Source organism: Cherax quadricarinatus, chromosome 3 (assembly GCF_038502225.1).
Source record: "Cherax quadricarinatus isolate ZL_2023a chromosome 3, ASM3850222v1, whole genome shotgun sequence".
Classification (NCBI taxonomy): Eukaryota; Metazoa; Arthropoda; class Malacostraca; order Decapoda; family Parastacidae; genus Cherax; species Cherax quadricarinatus.
This window is the reverse complement of record NC_091294.1, coordinates 18,151,793-18,178,398: the sequence shown is the minus strand read 5'-3', so window position 1 is coordinate 18,178,398 and position 26,606 is coordinate 18,151,793. Positions and strand designations below refer to the sequence as shown.

At 38.6% G+C, this 26,606-nt stretch overlaps 1 protein-coding gene across 1 annotated transcript in view; it reads left to right on the top strand.

Annotated features, from left to right (window-relative positions):
* Nucleotides 1-26,606, top strand: part of LOC128706578 (dnaJ homolog subfamily C member 2) — a 100,276-nt gene that overhangs the window by 52,361 nt on the left and 21,309 nt on the right. The window contains exons 11-12 of the mRNA XM_053801519.2: nt 19,937-20,109; nt 23,242-23,450. Coding sequence (XP_053657494.1) covers nt 19,937-20,109; nt 23,242-23,450 — 382 coding nt within the window. The remainder of the gene's footprint in view (nt 1-19,936; nt 20,110-23,241; nt 23,451-26,606) is intronic.

Below are 26,606 nucleotides of genomic sequence, written 5' to 3'. Positions count from 1 at the left end.
TGCACAGTATTAAAAAAATCTGGGAATGCTTTGTACCTTGTGGGAGCACCAGTTCAATTGAGCGCCAGCTTGAGCAAATAGTGTGGCAAACACCAGGGATTCACTTATGTCATGTCATATTAACACTTCCCTTTTAAGAGAAAAGTGATGTTGACTCAGAGTTTAGTGACTTTGAGATGGATGTGGCCACAAGTGTTCGAGGAAATAACAAAAACTTTGATAATAACCCATGCACAACATTTGTGCAACATCCTTCCATTTTTGATACCACTGGTAGTGTCATCCTGCCAGATTGTCCTATAGCCTATGCCCTAAGTACAGAGAAACGATTCTGGAACATGTGTAATACGTATTTGGCAGGCTGGCTGGCTGGCTGACTTTGGCTGTCTCTGTCTATTTCTGTCTCTGTCTAAATCTGTCTCTCTTTCTCTGTCTCTCACAGGTACATATAAGTACAGTTATTATACATAGTGTAAATTACCTAGGATAACCCTAAACATTCAGGCAAAGTGCTGTACAGTGCTTGTAGATATAAGGCATAATAAGAATGGCTGCCAAGTAATACGCATTTTCACTTGATCAAGAATCAGACGTGACTACTCTGCATCGTGTGTAATACCTGTTGGCTTATGAGCCGCTCTCTGAGACACAGAGACAAGCAGACAGAAAGACAGACAGACACACACACACAGGCAGAGAGAAACACACACACACACACACACACACACACACACACACACACACACACACACACACACACACACACACACACACACACACACACACACACACACACACACACACACACACACACACACACACACACACACACACACACACACACACACACACACACAGAAAGACACACACACACAGGCAGACAGAAAGACACACACAGGCTGACAAAAAGACAGATAAGCAGAGCTAGACAGACAGATAAGCAGAGCTAGACAGATGGATAGATAGGCAGACAGACATACATGTTTGTGTGTAACAGTGAAAACAAATAAAGCCAGGGTTCCCTGGAGCAGTGCATGATCATCAAGTGTCACTCTGCTGCTGCACCATCACCAGTGGAGTGACACTCATCTTGCAGTAATAATGCACCATGTGTCAAGGAGTTTTATATGTATTCCAGCATGTCTAAAATGTTGCTGGGACCTATAAATACTTTGTTTATATTTCTAGACAGTAGTAAATGACCAAGGAAGTTGAAAATGTTCATATGTCAGTGTGTTTGTGACTATTTGAGTACTATTTCAGTACCTAATATTAGTGTCAGAACAAAGATTGGCTATTAAATCACAGGACTAATATAAATTGTAATTATCAGAACAGAAATTATATAAATTAAAATAAAAACGAGAAAATAAGGTATATCGGCAACACTTCTGCAAGCAGCAGGACTCCATGTTGCCATCAGGTGAGCATCCAGTGCCAACTTTGCGGTCTTATATCTCAGTAAGTACTGATCCTAAAACCTTTTGTTTGGTCTTATTACACAGAAAATTGCCTTCTTTACATCCCCTTTCCCCCTACATTTGGACAGTTTAAGGGTTAAAGGATTACTTACTATTAGGAAACAGAAATGTGAAGATAATTGTATATTGAATGTAAGCTTGTTTCTTGCTTCTTGTCCAGACCAGAGCTTTGGTGAGATGGGTAAGGAAGAAGGATGGGTAAGGATAGAAATTTTGGAAAAGGGTGGGAGGGGGGAGAGAGGTAGGATTTAAAAGGTAAGTGGCCCAACCACTTTCGTGTAATTTAAAAAGTGTACGTGAAATGATAAGATATTCTTTAAGGGGTATAAGACTAACCCATCAGAGTCACATAGATATAACAGATATATAAGTACATGACTCTGAATTGGTAGTAATTATACAAGTTGCAATTGCTTTTTTTTAGCGATTGCACAACGGATATGTATGCGACAATGAAGGCAATAATTTTCTGGCCAGTTTATAGAATTACGTGACGATGGCTTCTTACAGGTGGTGTCCAGCCATAGTAAATAGCATAATTTTTACATTAGATTGTTATATAAGATGTCTCCCTAATTGGGTTCTGGTGTTACCCAATCTTCTTCATCAGGGAGGTTGCTCAATATCATGGGTCGATGGTAATCAGCTTTATGTATAAAACGACGGACCCTCTGTGGGAGAGTCATTCTTTGAGTCCTGTGAGGAGGAGTATTGATGATATAATCTGTGGTATTTACCACTTGTATAGGATGTTCTCTATCAGGCATGTATAGTTCTTGCATTGTATAGAGTTGTTTCTTTTTTAGGGTGTCAAGGCATACATTTATGGCAGTAATATCTTGTTGTATGTGTAAATCTGCCATTTTAACTCTGTCTCTCCTCCTGGTATCGGTAATGAAGCGAAGAGCTCTATTCTGGACCCTTTGTAACCGTAGCATATTGGTCTTTGTTGTTAATGACATTGGGACACAAGGGTATTCGAGTATAGGTCTTATTAACATTTTATACAGATGTTTTTTGACATGTTGAGGGGCTTGATTGAATCGAAAGAGACTGCTAAGACCTGCTTTGGCTATGTTGATCTTTTTAGTTACATGAGATGTTGAGTGGAGCAGCCTGTCTATTTCATATCCCAAAATCTTGTTAGGGTTTCTAATGGCTACAGGTGTACCTCTGATGGAGATACCCCCTTTATCTTCAATTGTTGATGCAAAACATCCTATCGTGCTAACAAGGACCTTGTCAGGATTAGTCGTAATTCTCCATTTCTTTTCCCAATTAGATGTTCGACGAAGTTCAATATTCATTTTTTCTATGACTCTCTCATACTTGTATTTTCCTGTTACCGGAGTTGATGAGACGACATGAATAACATCATCTGCAAACTGTGTCACAATTGTATCATTAAACTCTGGTTGAGGAAGGTCATTCACATGAATGTTGAACAGAAGTGGACTGAGACAAGAACCTTGTGGGACACCAGCTGTCAGTATAAAAGGCTCTGTCGACCTGCCATGAAAGGTGGGAATGATTTTTCTTTGAGTTAAGAAATTATATATTACTCTGATTGGTACCTCTATGGGTTCTAAAGCCAAATTGTTTTTCAGTAAAAAAGTGATTAAACTCCATATAGTAGTTCAATCTGTTGGAAATGACCTTCTCAAGAACTTTTCCAGTGACTTCAAGTAAAGATATAGGTCTATAGTTCCCAGGTTGGTGGATGTCTTTATTGGGCTTACCAAGAAAGATCATCCTAGCAGTCTTAAAAACCACTGGAAAATGTCCTGAGGCCAAGATGACATTAAAGATATTTACCAAAGACTGTTTACAATTTCTGGGTAGGAACTTTATTTGTTTCATTGTTATTCCAGAGAGGCCAGGGGCTCTATTTCGCATTCTTCCAGTAACCTGACTCATCTCTAGTAATGTAATAGGTCTAGTAAGCGGGTGAGTATCTTCAAGAGTTGAAGTATCGATGGAAGGTAGTGCTTGTAGATCATCCAAGTTCTCATCTCTCCATTCATTTACCAACTGATAATGATTATTGTTAAATTGACGACTGTTATTGTGGGAGAGAATTTTCTCCCATACATCACCCATCAAATTAGCCTGGTCCTGTGGATCGTCAAGTTTAATTTCAACATCTTCATCATCCTCATCAGTGAAGGTATGAACTAGGTAGTTAGGAGCCTTGTGCTTTGCCCCTAAAAGTTGTCGAATCTTACTCCAAAATTTTGCTGGTTCACGGTTATACTGATTAGCTTGAAGAACTAGCAATTTCCATAAGTCCCGTTTGTGATGACTAATCATGTTAATTAATTCTTGCCTTAATCGGTGCAGTGTAGCTGCTGGTGGTTGTCGCGTTTGAAGATGCCTTCGACATTCTGCTTGATAATTTCTTAATTTGTCTCTAATTTCCCTAGTAGGTTTATATTGTTGGTATATCTTTGTGGAAGCTGAATGACAAGTTGCATTAGTAGCTTCAATTATTCGATTGTGCAGGGACCGGATTGCATCATCAATTGCAGTGGAAGGTAGATTTTCCAATGACACAATTTTATCCTCACCCAGAAATGCCCTGAAGGGGTCAAATCCTAGGGTGTTAAGATTGGGTTTAGGAGGTACAGGGATTCTAAATGGAGAAGTTTGTAGTTGTATTATAACAGGGATATGGTCAGATCCTATGTTTCCACCAGGAGATATACGACAGTGAAAGATGTCACAGTCTCTGTTTGTCAGTACTATATCTGGTGTCCCTGGATGAAGTCCAATGTACGATTTAAAGAATGGGCCTTGAAATGACAAGTTTCTAGCTGTCATGATATTAAATAGTTGTTTTCCTTTTAAGTCACCCAGTGGAATACCAGCTCCACAGTTGAAGAGGGCAGGGTGATGAGCATTAAAATCTCCTGCTAGAATTGTTGGAATATTTCTGCTTAATATCCTATGTAGAGGAATTGACTCTATATATTGTTGTCTCGGGGGGAAAATATCCAGTTCCTATCACTAGTTGTCCATGCGACGTTGTCATTTCTATTGCTAGAATGTTATCTTCATCAACATGAATATTTTTAAATGTATAGCCTAATTTAACTAAGATGGCTACACCACTAAAGGGTCCTCTAGATTTCTCCACAGTAGAGTAACCACGTAATTTAATATGTTGATCAACTCTTGCAGCTGTCTCGTTCAAGAGTATAACATTGGAATTGTAATTATGTAGTTCAACCTCAAGGAGGTAATGGTTATTAAAGAAATGTTGAACATTAAGTTGGAAAATTGTAATCCCCATTATTTCTTGCACTTCGCTCGTGTACTGCGGTCTGAACGCCTGCAAGTAATGTCATGTTTAGTATCCACACTATCCCTGCTGGACTCGTCAAGGGGAGGAGGGAACTTCTGCGTAGTTGCTTGTGTATTAAAAATGCCATCATCTTCACTAGAGGTGGTAATATTAACAGACTCCTTAGAATCGTTAGTCATCATCAGAAAACTGAGGTATGATATTCCCAGTTACAGGAAGCAGAGGCTCGTGAGAGTTAATGGGAGACTGTGGAGGCTCCAAGGGAAAATTAGGTAGGCAAGGTGAGTTACCCTGGGAAAGTTCCTGTTCGACAGGATCAGCTTCAATAGCGGGAGAGTAGGCACCAATTTCTGGGGCATTGTTTTGTTCAGGTGTTGACTTATCGGGTTGAGGGGAGTTGACAACCTGGGTATGCAAGGTGGGCGATCCCTGGGCCAGGGATGACTTAGGCTTATTTTTAGATGTAGAGTAGGGTACATACTTCTTGTTATGAGAAGGCTGGGTTATAATAGCCTTCACATTTTCTGGGATAGTGATGGGAGTGATCCCATTAGCCATTAACAGATCATTTAAAACCTGAGAGCAGAGTTGAATGTCACCACCTGCTATGTCTTTGGCCATCATATACATTAGCTGTGCTCTCGTCATATCCCCGGCTGTGGATACCTGAGACATAGGAGATGAGACTGAACCTTGTTGTTGCGTTTGTGTATGTTGTAGATGGGGCGCTCCAAGAGGGGCAGAATTCCAAACATTGGAACCATTGGTAGAGACCTGAGGAGTCCCACTTGATCCAGGCAGAGCTGGGAAGAAAGTTTGGGACATCGTTGGCGGTGCCTGGGGAGTGGTCTTCTTAGAAGTGGACAGTTTCTTGGCTTCAATAATTTTCTGCATTTCCTTTTTCCTTTCAGGACAAATAGCAGAAACAACATGATGTTTTCCGTTGCAGAGGACACATTTGGGTGTATTTTTATTATTACAATCTCGATAATGTTGGCCATAGCAAATGCTACAAATCTGCCCTTGAGTACTGCATTTGTTGGTGTTATGACCGAAGGCATAACATTTAAAACATTGTGTCACACTGACAAATCGTTCAAGAGAGATTTGGTCAGGTGTACATCTGGTGCCAAAACATTTGAAGCCATTTTGACACACAAGTTTGGCCTCCTCAGGTGTCTCAAGTATTAACTTTAAGGTTACCTTGTTGTTGTTAGGTTTAGAGAATTTATGTGCTTCGACAGCCCTAAAGTCAGAATTCTCTGTATTAAAGTCCTCAACAATTTCATTCGCTGTGCTGTGTCTCATGAAACTGTTGATTCTGGCCACAAACACAGTCCTCTGAGCTTGACAGCTCTCAGGTGCAACTGGGGTAACACCAGAAGTCTTCAGTTTGTCAAGGACATCATGCTTCAGCAGTTGAAGTAACTCTTCTTCCGAAGAGAGGAGAAGTACTGCTCCAGCGTGGGTTTGAAAAACATCCACTGGAGCAACAGTTGAGTTCGAGCAAATACATGCTAGAATTTCTTTCATCGACATTTGAATGTAAGCTGGCATTTTTAAAGTTTACCCCTCATCACTGTATTCATGATTCAGAAAGAGAGACCAACAGTCTTTCCAAAATGTTAGCCTGGCTATTGTGTCACATTTTTATGACAGGATGGTAGTACATCCTGTCATAAAAATTATTTTCTCTATTAAGAAACTTAACTGATGAAGGGCTCTTGATCCAGGGAGTTAAAATAGATATCCACTTCCTTCGATCAAATCTGATTGCCTCCCATTCTCCAGGCACTGAATGGCCCAAGCTGGTTTAGCTCTTTTCCATAAATTTACAATAATTCTAGTTTCATCTAATGTAAGTTGACTCTGTAAGCCACTTTTGTAACATTATTAACACATGACAGGCATTCAAAATATAAAGCTGAATAGTATGTGCAATGGTTGTTAATGCCATGAATGTCATTTCATCATATATACTTTAGAGATGTATCAGGTTTTGTCATTATCATGAGTGACACATAACATTTAATTTTTTTCACTAATAAACAAATGGTATATGGTTTATTTTATCAGAAATATAGAAGCAGACTAAATGTAAGGTGAAAAATCACTTTTTATAAATACAGGTACCATCCGACTTACGACCGACCTTGGTTCCGACCAACTGGTCGTACGTCGAAATGGACGTAAATGTAAGTCGAACCATACTACTGAATATCAACATCACATTTTTGTAATGACTTCATTTTGTTTTATTTTGGTATTTCATTTTTTACTTCACTTTTTATACTCTTAGTACTGTATTTTATACTGTAAGGTTTAGGATAAACAATGTGTACAGTACAAACAGTTGTTTATTTCCCAGAAATTTGGCATACAAAACTGGGTCGTCAGTCGAGTGGTCATATGTCGAGCAGGTCGTAAGTTGGATGGTAGGTGTATAGTGGAACCTCTACTTATGAGTGCATCCACATGTGAATTTTTCTCAGATATGACCAGTCGCTCGGTCAGTTTTTTGCTTCCAGATGCAAGAAAAATTTCCAGATACGAGCGGGCCTCAAGGGAGATTCCTTCACGGTGATGAGGGGCTCTTGCTCTTGATCTAGGGAATTGGATCTTGGTTGTTTGTTGGACTATCTTATTGAAACTTGGGCAATGTATGATGGAAAGATGCTTCTTAACGTACGCCAAAAATGAAAGAAATCGTACCATAAATAACGGAGTTCACTTTTCAGCCATTAGCTGCCCCTTAGCAGTATTTTTGTATAATTTTTATGGTTGTATTCTCATTTTTTATCTCATTTGATAGAATGGAAGATATATTACAGAAATAGATATGATTTTGATTGGTTTCAAGATGAAAAGTACCTTGAAAATGAGCTCAAAATAGCAGAAATGTTCGATTCTTTGGCGATGTTCAAGAGTAAACAAATGACATCACTGTCCATTCCAATATGAAGTCATGAATGGGTTGACATTATTTATATAATTATTACAATAATGCAGTAATCTACATTAACAGCAAATCTTCTAGTTTTTTTGTGTGAATAAAAATTACAAATTATTTATATTGTAATAATAATAATAATAATATTATTATTATTATTATTATTATATATTTTTATACAGTGGTACCCTGAGTTTCAAACTTTCTTTGTTCCAGAAGGCTGTTCGAGTGCCGTTACCAAATGAATTTGTTCCCATAAGGAATAATGTAAATTAGATTAGTCCATTTCAGACCCTCAAAAATACATTTACAAAAGCACTTACAATAATGTACTTACATAACTGGTCGAGTTGGGAGCAGTTCAAAACTTGGGGTACCACTGTACTATTATTATTATACATATTATTATTATTAATATGTATAATAATAATAGTACAGTGGTACCCCAAGTTTTGAACTGCTCCCAACTCGACCAGTTATGTAAGTGCATTATTGTAAGTGCTTTTGTAAATGTATTTTTGAGGGTCTGAAATGGACTAATCTAATTTACATTATTCCTTATGGGAACAAATTCATTTGGTAACGGCACTCGAACAGCCTTCTGGAACAAAGAAAGTTTGAAACTCAGGGTACCACTGTATAAAAATATTTAATAATAATATTAATAATAATAATAATTATCATAATAATAAAATAGTACATATAATAATACATGTACATGTATAATAATAATGTACTACATAATAATTATAATAATAGACGACTTCGAAAGGCTGTCACTAGATGACAGTGATTACCACAGCAATGCGGGAGTGGTTGTGGCCGCCTACACTTGTCACATAATGACAAATTTTATTCATTCTAGAGTATTTATCAGGTTTCTATGTTATTTATACAGTGGAACCTTAAATTTTGAACGTATCGCTTATCGAACTCTTCGAAAATCGGCCGCTTTTTATTTTTTTAACCAACTTTGTCCCCATTATCGAACTTGCCCCTTTTTTCGAACTGCTGAGTACTGGATTTGTCTGCCTGCCCGCTCTGTCCACGTCCCCGTGCAGGCACCGTGAACGAGTCTGGTTTTCTTGATGCTTGAGTGAACACTAACCTGCGGTCTCATTCAAACATTTTATGATTAATTCATTGTGTTTAGTGCTTGTGGGACTGTGAAATAAGCTACCATGGGCCCAAAGAAACATGCTAGTGGTACCCCTTTGGTAAAGAAAGTGAGAAAACACCATAGATGTGAAGAAGGAAATAATACAGAAGTATGAGAGTGGTGTGAAACTTGAGCTTGCCAGGATGTATGAGAAAAACAATTCAACCATCTCTTCTCTCCTGGCAAAGAAAGAACAAATCAAGGAAGCTGATGTTGCGAAAGGTGTTAATATGCTAACCATAAAAAGACCACAAATAGTTGAAGAGGTTGAGAAGTTGTTGCTGGTGTGGATCAAGGATAAAGAGATGGCAGGTGATAGTGTTTCAGAGACGATTATTTGTGAATATGGTGCTCTTCGCACCTACTCCTAGGTTGAGGGACTGATTACCTCATCTTCGGTACATAGTTCTACTGTCTTCAAGTTATGTTCTAGAATTTGTATTCATCACAACTTTGTTGGGAGCGGTGTTGATGCGTGGAGAATTAATGATTTGCATGCCGATCTGGTACAGAAAACTCCTGGAACCAGTGCTGATAGTGAATTTAAGGCCAGCAGAGGCTGGTTTGACAGATTTAAGAAGCGTAGTGGCATACACAAAGTTGTAAGGCATGGTGAGGCAGCCAGTTCAGACAAATGGGCAGCTGAGAAGTTTGTACAGGAGTTTAAGGTTTATGTAGACACTGAAAAATTCAAATCCCAACAAGTGTTCAGTTGTGACGAAACAGGCCTGTTTTGGAAGAAAATGCCAAAGAGGACCTACATTACTCAGGAGCAAAAGGCACTCCCAGGACACAAGCCTATGGAAGACAGGCTAACTCTTTTGTTCTGTGCCTACGCTAGTGGTGATTTTAAAGTAAAGCCTTTACTTGTGTATCATTCAGAAAATCCCAGAGTGTTTAAGAAAAACCATGTCATAAAGAACAAGTTATGTGTCTTGTGGAAAGCAAATAATAAGGCATGGGTCACAAGGCAAATTTTCAAAGAGTGGGTCCATTGAAGTGTTTGGCCCCAGTGTGAGAAAATGTATAAATTCAAAGATTATGTGGATTAAAATAAGGGTTGGATGCAAAAAGTGGGTTATAATAAGTGTGTATGCATCTGGAGAAGAGAGGGGTGTAGAGGAGAGAGATTTTTGGGGAGGTTAAGCGAGTGTGTAGGAATTTTTGAAGCAAGTGAGAGAGTAATTGTGGCAGGGGACCTAAATGTTAAAGTAGGAGAAACATTTAGAGAGGGTGTGGTAGGTAAGTTTGGGGTGCCAGGTGTAAATGATAATGGGGGCCCTTTGAACTTTGTATAGAAAGGGGCTTGGTTATAGGTAATACATATTTTAAGAAGTAGAGGATTAATAAGTATACAAGATATGATGTAGGGCATATTGACAGTAGTTTGTTGGACTATGTGTTGGTAGATAAAAGACTGTTGGGTAGACTTCAGGATGTGCATGTTTATAAAGGGGCGACAGATATGTCGGAAATATAGAAGCAGCAAGTGAGAGAGAGAGAGAGAGAGGTGAAGGTTTATAAATTAAAGGAGGAGGCAGTTAGGGCAAGATATAAACAACTATTGGAGGGTAGATGGGCTAGTGAGAGCATAGGCAATGGAGTCGAAGAGGTATGGGGTAGGTTTAAAAATGTAGTGTTAGAGTGTTCAGCAGAAGTTTGTGGTTACAGGAAAGTGGGTTTGGGCGGGAAGAAGAGCGTTTGGTGGAATAATGTAAAGAGAGTGGTAAGGGAGAAAAAGTTAGCATATGAGAGATTTTTACAAAGTAGAAGTGATGTAAGGAGGGAGGAGTATTTATTTATTTTTTTTTTCAGCAAGTCGGCCGTCTCCCATTGAGGCAGGGTGACCCAAAAAAGAAAGAAAATCCCCAGAAAGAAAATACTTTCACCTCACTCACACATAATCACTGTTTTTGCATAGGTGCTCATAATACAACAGTTTAGAAGCATATACGTATAAAGATACACAACATATTCCTCCGAACTGCCAATATCCCAAACCCCTCCTTTAAAGTGCAGGCATTGTACTTCCCATTTCCAGGACTCAAGGCCGGCTATATAAAAATAATCTGTTTCCCTGAATCCCTTCACTAAATATTACCCTGCTCACACTCCAACAGCTTGTCAGGTCTCAAATACCATTCGTCTTCATTCACTCCTATCTAACATGCTCATGCACGCTTGCTGGAAGTCCAAGTCCCTCGCCCACAAAACCTCCTTTACCCCCTCCCTCCAACCTTTTCAAGGATATGGAGTATATGGAGAGAAAGAGAGGTTAAGAGAGTGGTGAAGCAATGTAAAAAGAGGGCAAATGAGAGAGTGGGTGAGATGTTATCAACAAATTTTGCTGAGAATAAGAAAAGTTTTGCAGTGAGATTAATAAGATGAGAAAGCCTAAGGAATGAATGGATTTGATAGTTAAAAATAGGAGAGGAGAGTTATTAAATGGAGAGTTAGAGGTATTGGGAAGATGGAGGGAATATTTTGAGGAATTGTTAAATGTTGATGAAGATGGGAAAGCTGTGATTTCATGTATAGGGCAAGGAGGAATAACATCTTGTAGGAGTGAGGAAGAGCCAGTTGTAAGTGTAGGGGAAGTTCATGAGGCAGTGGGTAGAATGAAAAGGAGTAAGGCAGCTGGGATTGATGGGATAAAGATAGAAATGTTAAAAGCAGGTGGGGATATAGTTTTGGAGTGGTTGGTGCTTTTATTTAATAAATGTATGGAAGAGGGTAAGGTACCTAGGGATTGGCAGAGAGCATGCATAGTTCCTTTGTATAAAGGCAAAGGGGATAAAAGAGAGTGCATAAATTATAGAGGAATAAGTCTGTTGAGTATACTTTGTAAAGTGTAATGTAGTTATTGAAAGAATTAAGAGTAACACGGAGAGTAGGATAGCAGATGAACAAGGAAGCTTTAGGAAAGGTAGGCGGTGTGGAGACTGTGTTTACAGTGGAACATATAGGTGAGCAGTATATAGGTAAGGGTAAAGAGGTTTTTGTGGCATTTATGGATTTGGAAAAGGTATATGACAGGGTGGATAGGGGAGCAATGTGGCAGATGTTGCAACTGTATGGAATAGGAGGTAGGTTACTGAAAGCAGTGAAGAGTTTTTATGAGGATAGTGAATCTCAGGTTAGAGTATGTAGGAGAGAGAGAGATGTGTGCTGTCACCATGGTTGTTTAATATATTTATAGATGGGGTTGTAAGAGAAGTGAATGCTCAGGTGTTGGCAAAAGGTGTGGGGTTAAAAGATAAAGAATGTAACACAAAGTGGGAGTTGTCACAGTTGCTCTTTGCTGATGACACTGCTTTTGGGAGATTCTGAAGAAAAGTTGCAGAGGTTGGTCGGTGAGTTCGGTAGGGTATGTAAAAGAAGAAAATTAAAAGTGAATATAATAAAGAGTAAGGTGATGAGAATAACAAAAAAAATTAAGTAATAAAAGATTGGCAGGAGAGAGTATGGAGGAGGTGATTGCATTCAGATATTTAGGAGTGGACATGTCAGCAGATGGGTCTATAAAAGATGAGGTGAATCATAGAATTGATGAGGTACACTTCTATCAAATGAGACCAAGAAATCACAAATACAGCTATAAAAAAATACGAAAAAACACAGCAAAGTCGCTGTTTTAATCCAAAATTACGGTCTCAGTTTTTTCTCTCATTATTCATTGTGTGCTGCAGGATTTGTTTTATGTGGTGCACACTTACCACATAGATGTATTCTCTCATATCTAGGCCCAAATTTACCGCTAACAGCTTATCTGAGTGAGCTGAGCTCATGGCTTAGAACTACGGTTTGGACCCAGAACTCAAAGCCGTAGTACTATGGCACGGACCCTGAAAGGGTTAATGTGGTTCAGACATATAGAGAGGATGGAACAAAATAGAATGACTTCAAGAATGTATAAATCTGTTGTGGAGGGAAGGTTGGAGGGAGGGGGTAAAGGAGGTTTTGTGTGAGAGGGGCTTGTACTTCCAGCAAGCATGCGTGAGTGTGTTAGGAACGAATGGAGACAAATGGTTTTTAGAACTTGATGTGCTGTTGGAGTGTGAGCAAGGTAACATTTATGAAAGGATTTAGGGAAACCGGCAGGAGATGGAAAGTACAGTGCTGGCACTCTGAAGGAGGAATGTTCATGTTGAAGTTTTATAACTTTAGTATAAGAATGCCTCTGGCAAGACAGTGATGGAGTGAATGATGGTGAAAGTTTTTCTTTTTTGGGCCACCCTGCCTTGGTGGGGGACGGCCGATGTGTTAATAAAAAAAAAAGATGCATGAATGAGGGGAAGGTACCTAGGGATTGGTAAAGAGTGTGTATAATTCCTTTAAATAAAAGGAAGGGGGACAAAAGAGTTTGTAAAAATTATAGGGGAATAAGTTTACTGTGTATACCAGGTAAAGTGTATGGTAGGGTTATTATTGCAAAAATTACAGGTAAGACAGGGAGCAGGATTGCAGATGAGCAAGGAAGCTTTAGAACGGATAGGGGTATGTGTAGATCATGTGTTTACATTTAAGTATATATGTGAACAGTATTTAGATAAAGGTAGGGAAGTTTTCTTTGTATTTATGAATTTAGAAAAGGCATATGATAAAGTGGATAAGGGAGCAATGTGGCAGATGTTGCAAGTGTATGGAATAGGTAGTAAGTTACTAAATGCTGTAAAGAGTTTTTATGAGGGTCAGGTTAGAGTGTGTAGGAGAGAGGGAGATTACTTCCCAGTAAAAGTAAGTCTAAGACAGGTATGTGTAGTGTCACCATGGTTGTTTAACATATTTACAGATGGGGTTGTAAACAAAGTAAATGCTAGGGTGTTGGGGAGAGGGGTGGGATTAAATTATGGGAAATCAAATATAAAATGATAGTTGACTCAGTTACTTTTTACTGATGATACTGTGCTTATGGGGGATTCTAAAGAAAAGTTGCAAAGGTTAGTGGACGAGTTTGAGAGGGTGTGTAAAGGTAGAAAGTTGAAAGTGAACATAGGTAAGAGTAAGGTGATGAGGGTATCAAACGATTTAGATGAAGAAAAATTGGATATCACATTGGAGGGAGAGAGTATGGAAGAGAATGGTTTTAGATATTTGCAAGTTGACTTTTCAGCAGATGGGTTTATGAAGGATGAGGTAAAGCATAAAATTGATAAAGGAAAAAAGGTGAGTGGTGCATTGAGGTATCTGTGGAGACAAAGAACGTAATCCATGGAGGCAAAGAAGGGAATACAGTGGACCCCTGCATACCGTTGGCCTTACATATCGTTAAATCCGCATACCGATGCATTTTATCGCTAAGATTTTGCCTCGCATACCGCTAAAAAGCCCGCTCAACGCTGCTCGTCCAAGACGCGTCTGATGTGCGGCCTTAGCCACCCTCACATGTTCCGCCGGTGGCATTGTTTACCAGCCAGCCTCTGCGGTAACATCCAAGCATACAATCGGAATATTTTGTATTATTACAGTGTTTTTGGTGATTTTATCTGCAAAATAAGTGACCATGGGCCCCAAGAAAGCTTCTAGTGCCAACCCTACAGGAATAAGGGTGAGAATTACTATAGAGATGAAGAAAGAGATCATTGATAAGTATGAAAGTGGAGTGCGTGTCTCCGAGCTGGCCAGGTTGTATAGTAAACCCCAGTCAACCATCGCTACTATTGTGGGCAACAAAAAGGCAATCAAGGAAGCTGTTCTTGCCAAAGGTTCAACTGTGTTTTCGAAACAGAGATCACAAGTGATGGAAGATGTTGAGAGACTCTTATTGGTGTGGATAAATGAAAAACAGATAGCAGGAGATAGCATCTCTCAAGTGATCATAAGTGAAAAGGCTAGGAAGTTGCATCAGGATTTAATTAAAAAAATGCCTGCAACTAGTGATGATGTGAGTGAATTTAAGGCCAGCAAAGGTTGGTTTGAGAGATTTAAGAAGCGTAGTGGCATACATAGTGTGATAAGGCATGGTGAGGCTGCCAGTTCGGACCACAAAGCAGCTGAAAAATATGTGCAGGAATTCAAGGAGTACATAGAAAGTGAAGGACTGAAACCTGAACAAGTGTTTAATTGTGATGAAACAGGCCTGTTTTGGAAGAAAATGCCAAGCAGGACCTACATTACTGAGGAGGAAAAGGCACTCCCAGGACATAAGCCTATGAAAGACAGGCTTACTCTGTTGATGTGTTCCAATGCTACTGGTGATTGCAAAGTGAAGCCTTTATTAGTGTATCACTCAGAAACTCCCAGAGCGTTCAGACAAAAAAATATCCTCAAGGCTAATTTGTGTGTGCTGTGGAGGGCAAACAGTAAGGCATGGGTCACTAGGGACTTTTTCTATGACTGGTTACACCATGCATTTGCCCCAATGTGAAAGATTACCTAACTGAAAGTAAATTAGACCTTAAGTGCCTCCTGGTGTTAGACAATGCCCCTGGTCATCCTACAGACGTGGCAGAGTGACTTTATGGAGACATGAAGTTCATTAAGGTGAAGTTTTTGCCTCCTAATACCACTCCTCTCCTGCAGCCCACGGACCAGCAGGTTATTGCAAACTTCAAAAAACTGTACACAAAAGCTCTGTTTGAAAGGTGCTTTGTAGTGACCTCAGAAACTCGACTGACTCTAAGAGAGTTTTGGAGAGATCACTTTAATATCCTCAATTGTGTAAACCTTATAGGTAAGGCTTGGGAGGGAGTGACTAAGAGGACCTTGAACTCTGCTTGGAAGAAACTGTGGCCAGAATGTGTAGACAAAAGGGATTTTGAAGGATTTGAGGCTAACCCTGAGAGGAGTATGCCAGTTGAGGAATCAGTTGTGGCATTGGGGAAGTCCTTGGGGTTGGAGGTTAGTGGGGATGATGTGGAAGAGTTGGTGGAGGAGGACAATGAAGAACTAACCACTGATGAGCTGATAGATCAACTTCAACAGCAAGAGGCCAGACCTGAGGAAACTGGTTCGGAGGAGGGGATAGAGAAATTGAAGAAGTTGTCTACTACAAAGATTAAGGAAATCTGTGCAATGTGGCTGAAAGTGCAAACCTTTATGGATGAAAATCACCCTCACACAGCTATTGCAAGCCGTGCTGGTGACTATTGCACTGACAATGTTGTGAAACACTTTAGGGAAGTCATAAAGGAACGAGAGGTACAGGCCACTATGGACAGATATGTTGTGCGACAGAAGTCCAGTGACTCTGAAGCTGGTCCTAGTGGCATTAAAAGAAGAAGGGTAGTAACCCCAGAAAAGGACTTGACACCTCAAGTCTTAATGGAAGGGGATTCCCCTTCTAAACATTAAGACTCTCTCCTCCTCCCATCCCATCAATCATCACCAGATCTTCAATAAAGGTAAGTGTCATGTAATTGTTCATGCCTTTTTCAGTTTGTGTGTATTAAAATTAATATTTCATGTGGTAAAAATTTTTTTTTTCATACTTTGGGGTGTCTTGCACGGATTAATTTGATTTCCATTATTTCTTATGGGGTAAATTCATCCGCATAACGATAATTTCGCATAACAATGAGCTCTCATGCACGGATTAATATCGTTATGCGGGGGTCCACTGTATACTAGAGTATGGTGGTACCAACACTTTAATATGGGTGTGAAGCATGGGTTGTAAATGCTGCAGCGAGGAGGCAGCTGGGGGTGGTGGAGATGTCATGTCTAACCCTTAAACTGTCCAAACTTAGATCTACATTCACTCGTGTAGTGCTCCGAACATAGATCTACTTTTTTTTTTTTTTACATTTGAAAGCATGTAAAATAAAACATAGATCTATGTTCGGAGTGCTATACGAGTGAATGTAGATCTACGTTTGGACAGTTTAAGGGTTAAAGGCAATGTGTGGTGTAAATATTATGCAGAGAATTCGTAGGGTGGAAATTAAGAGGAGGTGTGCAGTTACTAAAAGTATTAACCCTTTCAGGGTTAATACTTTTATTCTTACAAAAAATAGATTTACTCTTGTGCAGATTACTGCATTAGTGTAGAAATGGTATAAATAATATCAGCGCACTTGTGAAAGAATATTAGACTCACCAGTTGACGTGTATTGGACACTTGACATGATTTGTTTACTTTTGAACTTTGGTAAATATCGAACATTTCTGCTACTTTGAGCTCAATTTCAAGGTACTTTTCATTGTGAAACCAGTCAAAACCATCTCAATTTCTGTAATATGTGTTCCATTCTATAAAATGAGACCAGGAAAACTAGAATACAACCGTAAATACCATATGAAAATACAGTGCAAAGTCACTGTTTTAATCCAAAAACACGGTCAGTTTTTTTCTCATTACGCACTGTGTGCTGCAGGATTTTTTTTATACTGCGCACACTGAGCACATAGACCCATTCTTTCATATGTAGGCCTACCAGCTTTCTCTCGCTAGATTTGAAGGCGCTAGAATTTAGGCGTACTAGTACGTCAATAACCCTGGTGCGTAAGCCGTACTAGTACATCAAAAACCCTGAAAGGGTTAATCAGAGGGCTGAAGAGGGGCTGTTGAGGTGGTTTGGTCATTTAAAGAGAATGGAACAAAGTAGAATGACTTGAAGAGTGCATAAATCTGTTGAGGAAGGAAGGTGGGGTAGGGGTCGTCCCTGAAAAGGTTGGAGGGAGGGGGGTAAAGGAGGTTTTATGGGCGAAGGGCTTGGACTTCCAGCAAGCGTGCGTGAGCGTGTTAGATAGGAGTGAATGGATACGAATGGTTTTTGGGACCTGATGAACTGTTGGCGTATGAGCAGGGTAATATTTTGTGAAGGGATTCAGAGAAACTGGTAAGCCGGACTTGAGTCCTGGAAATGGGAAGTACAATTTATTTATTTACTTATTTATTAATTTGAACATACATACAGAGGTACAAAAAATACAGGTAAGAGCAGCATGCCAAAGCCACTTGTATGCATAGCATTACGGGCAGGCTTAGAATTAACTTAAGATTAACCAAGCAATGATGTAATCAGTGATAAAACATTATTGTAAACAGATAACAATAAAGCACAAATGAGTATTACAAAGACAGGTCATATGGTTGCATGCATTGCTGTACAGGCGCCTTTCTGAAACTGTCATTCTATGTCAATAAATTTTTGGAAAAAAATAAATTATTTTTTCTTATGAAATGATAGAGAATCTTTTCCCGATGGTAATGACACCAAAAGTATGAAATTTGGTCGAAAACTCACGAAATTACGTTCCTGCGAAGTTAGCAGTCTCAGCGACATATACGCATCAGCGATTTCACCAACTTTGAGCCCTGTTTTTGGCCAATTCTGTTGTTCCAGTTGACTAAACTCATAGCTATTTCTTTAGAACTCCATTTTTTCTATCTGTTGAGTACAAGAAATTGCCCATTTACTGATTTGAACTACCCAATAAAGTGGTCAGAAATTGGCAATTTGGCCAATTTCACGCAAATTAAAAAAGATGCCAATTTCAAAATAGGGTCCAGAATAAACAATGTAGACATTCTTGGCACTAAAATAACATATCCTCTGTTCATTAGTCATGTCTCTAGGCCCCTCTTGTATTACTATTGCTTTCTATTTTGATTTTTTGTTCATACAAAAAAATACAAAATTTACTGTTATGCAGACTACTGCATTATTGTAAAAATCATATAAATAATATCAATGCACTAGTGAAAGAATATCAGACTCCCCAGTTGAAGTGTATTGGACGTGTGGTGTGATTTGCTTACTCCTGAACATTGGTAAAAATCGAACATTTCCGCTACTTTGAGCTCAATTTCAAGGTCGTTTTCATCGTGAAAGTAATCAAAATCATCTCTGTTTCTGTAATGTGTTTTCTAGTTTATCACCTGAGACCAGGAAAATGAGAATACAACGATAAATACTATACGAAAATACACCTCAAAGTCAGCGTTTTAATCCAAAAAAAAACAGTCAGAGTTTTTTTTCTCATTACGCACTGCGTGCTGCAGGAGTTTTTTTTTATGTGGTGCACACTGACCACACAGACCCATTCTCTCACATGTGGACCTACCAGCTTTCTCCCGCTTGATTTGAAGCCGCTAGAATTTATGCATATGAATACGTCAGAAATAGTGGTGCGTAAGACGTATATGACCGAAACAGTCAAAGGGTTAAAGGAGGGGTTTAAGATATTGGCAGTTTGGAGGGACATCTAAACTGTTGTATCTGAGTGCCTCTGGAAAGAGAGTGATTGTAAATGAGTGCTGGTGAAGGTGTTGAGTGATGAAAGTTTTTTCAGTCTTGTTGGGTTTTTCTTTCTTTCTGGGTCACCCTGCCTCGATGGAAGATGGCTGTCATGTTGAAAAAACAAAATCCCCCGAGACTCGTGTATAGTGTCCTAAAGCCATGAAAGTGGGGTGATTCCCTTATCCTTATTAGATCTCTTTAGCCAGTCATCAAAGGAGGATACTGCATTGGCATGAAGCCACTGAACAGCAGATTTCATGTTGTGGCAAGGAGCACTGTCTTGCATAAAAACCATGCACCATACTGCATGAAAGACTCTGGCACGTGTCAAAGCAATTCTAGGTATATTATTGACATTAGTGGGGATGTTTTTCTAGGTTTCTCTGGATGTGCTTTTAATCTAGGTATGTTATTAATGCTGTCTTCAAGGAACTGCACCAGGTTCTTACTGCATGCTTTCACACACATTAATGGCTTCTGTATCCTTCAATTGATGGCCTTAGCAATTGTTTCTTGTGTCAGAGACTTACTTCTGCCTATATTAATTTGCCAGTAGCCAAAAATGCCTGACAAACTCTGCTCTTAAGATCACATGTCAGAGGGGGACCAAGGACACAAAACCATTTACCACACAAGCCCAGAAGGCACTTTGGGTGCAACCAGTAGGCTTAGAAAATCCTGAAACGTCCCACTTTAGTTGTCAGGCCAGCATAACTTTGTCTCATTGATAAACCTACCTGGGTAGGGCATTACCCTGGATATTAAAGTATACTCGTGACTTCCACCTGGCATTCTTTAATGACAAGCATTGTATGTTGGATATAGTAGAAGATAAAAATACTGAACTCCTTTATCTAGGTAACTGAAGTTCGTAATCGCATTAAACGTGAGAGAGAGGAAGTAGCAGCAGCAGCATCCAGGGGTGGCAGTGGAAGTGGTGGTGAAGGCTTGTCTCACAAAAGTTGGTGCCAGGATGATCTCCAGCTTCTTATCAAGGCTGTAAATCTCTTCCCAGCTGGTACAACAAAGCGGTAAGATATAAGGCTCATTATGACGTGATTTAGACCAATAACACTGCATACTCACTATTGTTGGTTTTTATTTTTTCTGTGCCTTTATAATCTAAAGTGCTGTAGATAGATGTTGCATATGAAAATGAAATTAATGCATGAAGGGATTCAGGGCAACCATTTAGCAAGACTCAAGTTCTAAAAGTTTGGAAGTTCAGTGCTTGCATTCTGAAGAATAGGTGGGGATGTTGTAGTTCAAATGGTGTGAGAAAAAGACACATGCACAGTCAAAACATTTATTGAAGGAGGCATTTTACCACTTGTGGACTTTCTTTTTTTTTTTTTTTTTTTTTAACTCGGTGACCTCTAGGAGTCTGTCCTTGTACCTTTACCTTTGTGCTCTAAATACTGAGCCATTGATAAGTAAGACTTGAGTATTTCTTTTATGGTGGTGACCTGTGTAAGCAGTGTTTGAGCACTATGGTATACAGTGGGCCCCCTGGCATTCGATGGCATCGACATTCGATAAATCTGACATTCGATGCATTTTAACGCAAAAATTTTGCCTCGACATTCGATGGAAAACCCGACATTTTATACGATTCATACGATATGTGTCCACGTGTGGCCTGAACTGCCCCGTGTGTGCCAGTATTTACAAGCCAGCCATTGTGCGCGCATCTAAGGATACATTCGGTACATTCCATATTATCCATATTATCACTGTTTTTCGTGCTTGTTTCTGCAAAATGTCACCATGGGCCCCAAGAAAGCTTCTAGTGCCAACCCTGTGGTAAGAAGGGTGAGAATTAGTATGGAAATTAAGAAAGATTTTGAAGGGTTTGGGGCTAACCCTGAGAAGCCTATGCCAGTTGTGGACTCCATTGTGCCTACTTCAAAAATTAAGGAAATGTGTGCAAAGTGGGTTGAGCTGCAAACCTTTATGGATGAAAATCACCCTAACACAGCTATTGCAAGCTGTGCTGGTGACTATTACAATGACAATGTTATGGCCCATTTTAGACAAATCTTAAAGGAACGGCGACAGAGGTCCAGTGACTCTCAAGCTGGTCCTAGTGGCATTAAAAGAAGGGAAGTAACCCCAGAAAAGGACTTGCTACCTCAAGTCCTAATGGAAGGGGATTTCCCTTCTAAACAGTAACAACTTCGACACTCTCCCCTCCTCCCATCCCATCAATCATCACCAGATCTTCATTAAAGGTAAGTGTCAATTATTCTATTGTTATTATTCTATTGTTATTGTTGTTATTGTAATTATTCTATTGCATTAAACTTAATATTTCATGTGGTAAATTTTTTTTTCGTACTTTTGGGTGTCTTACACGGATTAATTTGATTTCCATTATTTCTTATGGGGAAAATTAATTCGACTTTTGATATTTTCGACATTCGATGAGCTCTCAGGAATGGATTAGTATCGAATGTCAGGGGTCCACTGTATATATCTGTTAAGTGGACACATGAGTGATGGGCAATAGTTTTTGAAGGGTGGTTAAACTAGTTTTATAGCATGCCGAGGGGTAACCAGGAGGCTTGTTCCTTTTGGCATTACCCTTACTCCAAGGAATTGGACTCCCTTTCTATGGATCATACCTCTCATTCTTCAGGCATTAATAACAGTTTAGTGCTGCTTCATAAATTTTATACTGTACTAATCATCTGCATGAACAAGTTTCTCAGGTTGTATCAGATTGACAACACACTGAAGTAGGATAGACATTTTGTTGTTCTTTTGGCATAATTATTATTATGATTTAAGGAGTGTATGGTAGATATTCGTAATCAGTTTTTCCATAATAGTGTAAGTGGATGTTGTATATCTCTACTAAATACAGTGAACCTAGATTTAATGGATTATTAGGGGAGAAGGGGTGTCCATTAAAGCCTATTAAATCTGAATGATGAGTGTGTTTCCACGATATTAACCCTTTTAGGGTCGGCAGGCCCTCTCCTAAACTTATTCTCTGGGTCGGAAATTTTTCGAATTTTTTTTTTCATATGAAAAAAAGAGATTCTTTTCCCGATCATAATGAAACCAAAAGTATGAAATTTGATGGAAAACTTACGGAATTATGCTCTCACGAAGTTAGCAGTCTCGACGATGTTTACACATCGGCGATTTCGCCCACTTTGAGCCCTGTTATCGGCTAATTCCAATGTACCAGTCAACAGAAATCATACTTATTTTGCTAGAACTCCATTTTGTCTATCGAAAGAGTACAAGAAAACACCCATTTACCAATTTCAACTAACCAGTAATGTGGTACAAATTGGCAATTTTGCCAATTTCACACAAATTTCAAAAGATGCCAATTTCCAAATAGGGTCCAGAATAAACAAGACAGACATTTCTGGCACTAAAATAACATTTCCTCTGTTCATTACTCACATCCCCAGGCCTGTGTTACATTTCTTTTGCTTTCCAATTTGAATTTTTATTCTCACAAAAAATAGAAGATTTATGTTATGCAGACTACAGCATTAGTGTAGAAATGGTGTAGAAATGGTATAAATAATACCAGCGCACTTGTGAAAGAATATTAGACTCACCAGTTGACGTGTATTGGACGCATGGCATGATTTGTTTACCTTTGAACTTTTGCAAAAATCAAACATTTCTGCTACTTTGAGCTCAATTTTAAAGTACTTTTCATTGTGAAACAAACCAAAATCATCTCAATTTCCATAATATGTCTTCCATTCTATAAAAGGAGACCAGAAAAACTAGAATACAACCATAAATAGCATACGAAAATACACTGCAAAGTCGCTGTTTTAAACCAAAAACACGGTCAAAGTTTTTTTTTTTTTCTCATTATGCACTGTGGGCTGCAGGATTTTTTTATACTGTGCACACTGACCATATAGACCTATTCTTTCATATGTTGGCCTACCAGCTTTTTCTCGCTAGATTTGAAGGCGCTATAATTTATGCGTACTAGTGCGGCACCAACCCTGAAAGAGTTAATAATGGGCAGTTTAGGTTTTTAAAATGCTTTGTCTATGGTTTCTGGATGTTTTCTACCAAGAAATTTGAGTCACTGTCTGTTAAATTGATTTTTTTATTTATTAATGATTCTTGAAATGCATACCATAGGAGTTGCTTTTTAGTAAATGTGCTTCACTTCTCAGGTGGGATGTAGTCGCTGAGTACATCAATCAACACACTCCTACCACTGGCATAGTAAGACATGCTAAAGAAGTTCTTAGCAAAGCCAAAGAGCTTCAACACTCGGACCAGTACATGCGGGAAGCAGCCAATAAGAATGCTTACCACAGCATGGAGAAGTCTCAGGGCAAACCAACAATCAGTGATGCCACAGCCTCTCAGAGGTTTGACAGTGAGTAAACTTGTTGCTATTTTGATTTTGCATTGAAGTGAAAGTGACAGGATCTTTGTCAAGTGAAGTGAGAGTGGCAAGATGATTATGCTGTGAAGCAAGAGTGGCAAGATGATTATGCTGTGAAGCAAGAGTGGCAGGTCTATATGACTTCATTATTATTTATAAGAATGTTGAAAACATGTACATGTATATAAATTATTTGATGAATACATACATATTCCAGTTTCTTATATGCATGGATTTATTTTATATATACATGTATATGTACAGTGGAACCTTGACATATGAGTTTAATCTGTTCCGTGGCCTAGCTCATAACTCAAGTTTGCTCATATATCAAATCATTTTTCCTCATTTAACCCTTTGACTGTTTTGGTTGTACAATGCCTGCACTTTAAAGGAGGGGTTTGGGATATTGGCAGTTTGGAGGGATATGTTGTGTATCTTTATATGTGTATGCTTCTAGACTGTTGTATTCTGAGCACCTCTGCAAAAACAGTGATAATGTGTGAGTGTGGTGAAAGTGTTGAATGATGATGAAAGTATTTTCTTTTTGGGGATTTTCTTTCTTTTTTGGGTCATCCTGCCTCGGTGGGAGACGGCCGACTTGTTGAAAAAAAAAAAAATATATACGTCTTATGAGCCAGTGTTTCGGACGTATATATACTCAGTAATTCTAGCGGCTTCAAATCAAGCAGGAGAAAGCTGGTAGGCCCACATGTGAGAGAATGGTTCTGTGTGGTCAGTGTGCACCACATAAAAAAATCCTGCAGCACGCAGTCCATAATGAGAAAAAAACTGAATTTTTTTTTTTTTTTTTTTTTTTTTGAATAAAATGCCGACTTTGAGGTGTATTTTCATGTAATATTTATCGTTGTATTCTCGTTTTCATGGTATCATGTGATAAAATGGGAAACATATTGCAGAAATAGAGATGATTTTGATTAGTTTCACGATGAAAACGACCTTGAAATTGAGCTCCAATAGCGGAAATGTTCGATTTTTACCAATGTTCAGGAGTAAGCAAATCACACCACACATCCAATACACTTCAACTGGGGAGTCTGATATTCTTTCACTAGTGCACTGATATTATTTATATGATTTTTACAATAATGCAGTAGTCTGCATAACAGTAAATTTTGTATTTTTTGTATGAATAAAAAATAAAAATAGAAAGCAGTAATAATATAAGAGGGGCCTAGAGACATGACTAATGAACAGAGGATATGTTATTTTAGTGCCAAGAATGCCTACATTGTTTATTCTGGACCCTATTTTGAAATTGGCATCTTTTTTAATTTGTGTGAAATTGGCCAAATTGCCAATTTCTGACCACGTTATTGGGTAGTTCAAATTGGTAAATGGGTGGCTTCTTGTACTCAGTTGATAGAAAAATGGAGTTCTAAGGCAATAGCTATGAGTTTGGTCAACTGGAACAATGGAATTGGCCAAAAACAGGGCTCAAAGCTGGCGAAATTGCCGATGAGTATATCGCTGAGACTGCTAACTTCACGGGAGTGTAATTCTGTGAGTTTTCGACCAAATTTCGTACTTTTGGTGTCATTACCATCGGGAAAAGATTCTCTATAATTTCATAAGAAAAAATAATTTTGTTTTTTCCCAAAAATTTTGTGACATAGAAAGGGGCTTGCGACAGTCAAAGGGTTAAATTAATTGATTAGCCATTAATCCGTTCCTGCACTCTGGAGACAAAAAATACTTGAATATGACGCTATTATCAACTGTATGGCTTATTTAGCTATCACAATTCATCTAATAAGACATACATACTAGACAATTTAATTAACACAAACATGATATATACTCCAGAATGAATAAAATAGGCCATAATATGGTGGCAGAGGCAGCGGCGGAAGTGTTCGCCATTTCCTGTCGTACTTTGACTATAATACGTATCTTCCCATGCTCTTATTGTAAGAGAAAATGGAGTATTTTTGAGGCTAACTGCAGTAGATCACTAGTTTAATAAAGAAAACACTGAAACAATGTACGTATTTATAAATAATGAATATCATATATAAAAACATAATAAATCATTACACACTACAGAATGTAAAGAAATATTAAACTGTTTATATAAAGTGTATACAATATGTACTTACTTGGAACAGAAATGGTGGGGGAGGTTGAGGGTGGGGGATGTTGAGGGTGAGGGATGTTGAGGGTGCGGCATATGATGTCAGTGACCCTGTAAACCTCCAACAACAACATTGTTTTGTTTAATCACTGAACATAACTGATACAGCTTTAGTATCTACATAGCGTAGATGTACTAAGTTGGTACTGCCTGGCTAAGTCCATGGAAATCATCGTCTTTTTCTTCTCAGCACTGTCCTTTGCACTTATTTTCTTAGGACCCATGATTAGAAATAAGAAATTAGGCCAAATGACTGTAAAAACTGCAAGCAAGCACAAGAGAACTGCTCCCACAGTGATGTAAACATGTGTACTGCTTACCTGATGTTTTGGCATCAGCTGTGCCAACTAGCGGCAGCATTCTGAATTATTATTACATACGTATTATGTATTAATTATTATTATTATTATTATTATTATTATTAATTTAGGGAACTGGAGCACAGATCCAATTCCCTAGATCAAGAGCCTCTCGCCTTTGTAGAGGAACCTTGACACTGGTGAGGGGATCTTCATCTAGGGAATTGGATCTCTGCTCTAGTTACCTAAATTAATAATAATAATAATAATAATATTATTATTATTACTATTATTATTATCATTATTATTATTATTATTATTATTATTATTATTATTATTATTATTATTATTATTATTATTATTATTATATAATACTGCCAACTCAGTGCACTGTTTACTTTGCTGTGGGAGCAGTTCTCTCATGCTTTGCTTACATTTTTGACAGTCATTTGGCCAAATTTTGTTTTTCTAAGCATGGGTCCTAAGAAAGTAAATGTAAAGGACAGTGCTGAGAAGAAAAAGAGAATGATTTCCATGGAATTAAAGCATGAAATCATGGATAAACAAGTGAGGTGTCCAGGTTTTGAGTTGAGAGGGAAGCGGGGGGAGCTGGCTCTTAACTCAAATGTTGGCTCGTAACTCAGAGCAAAAAATCGACCCAGGGATGGCTCATATCTCAAAAAATTCACACGT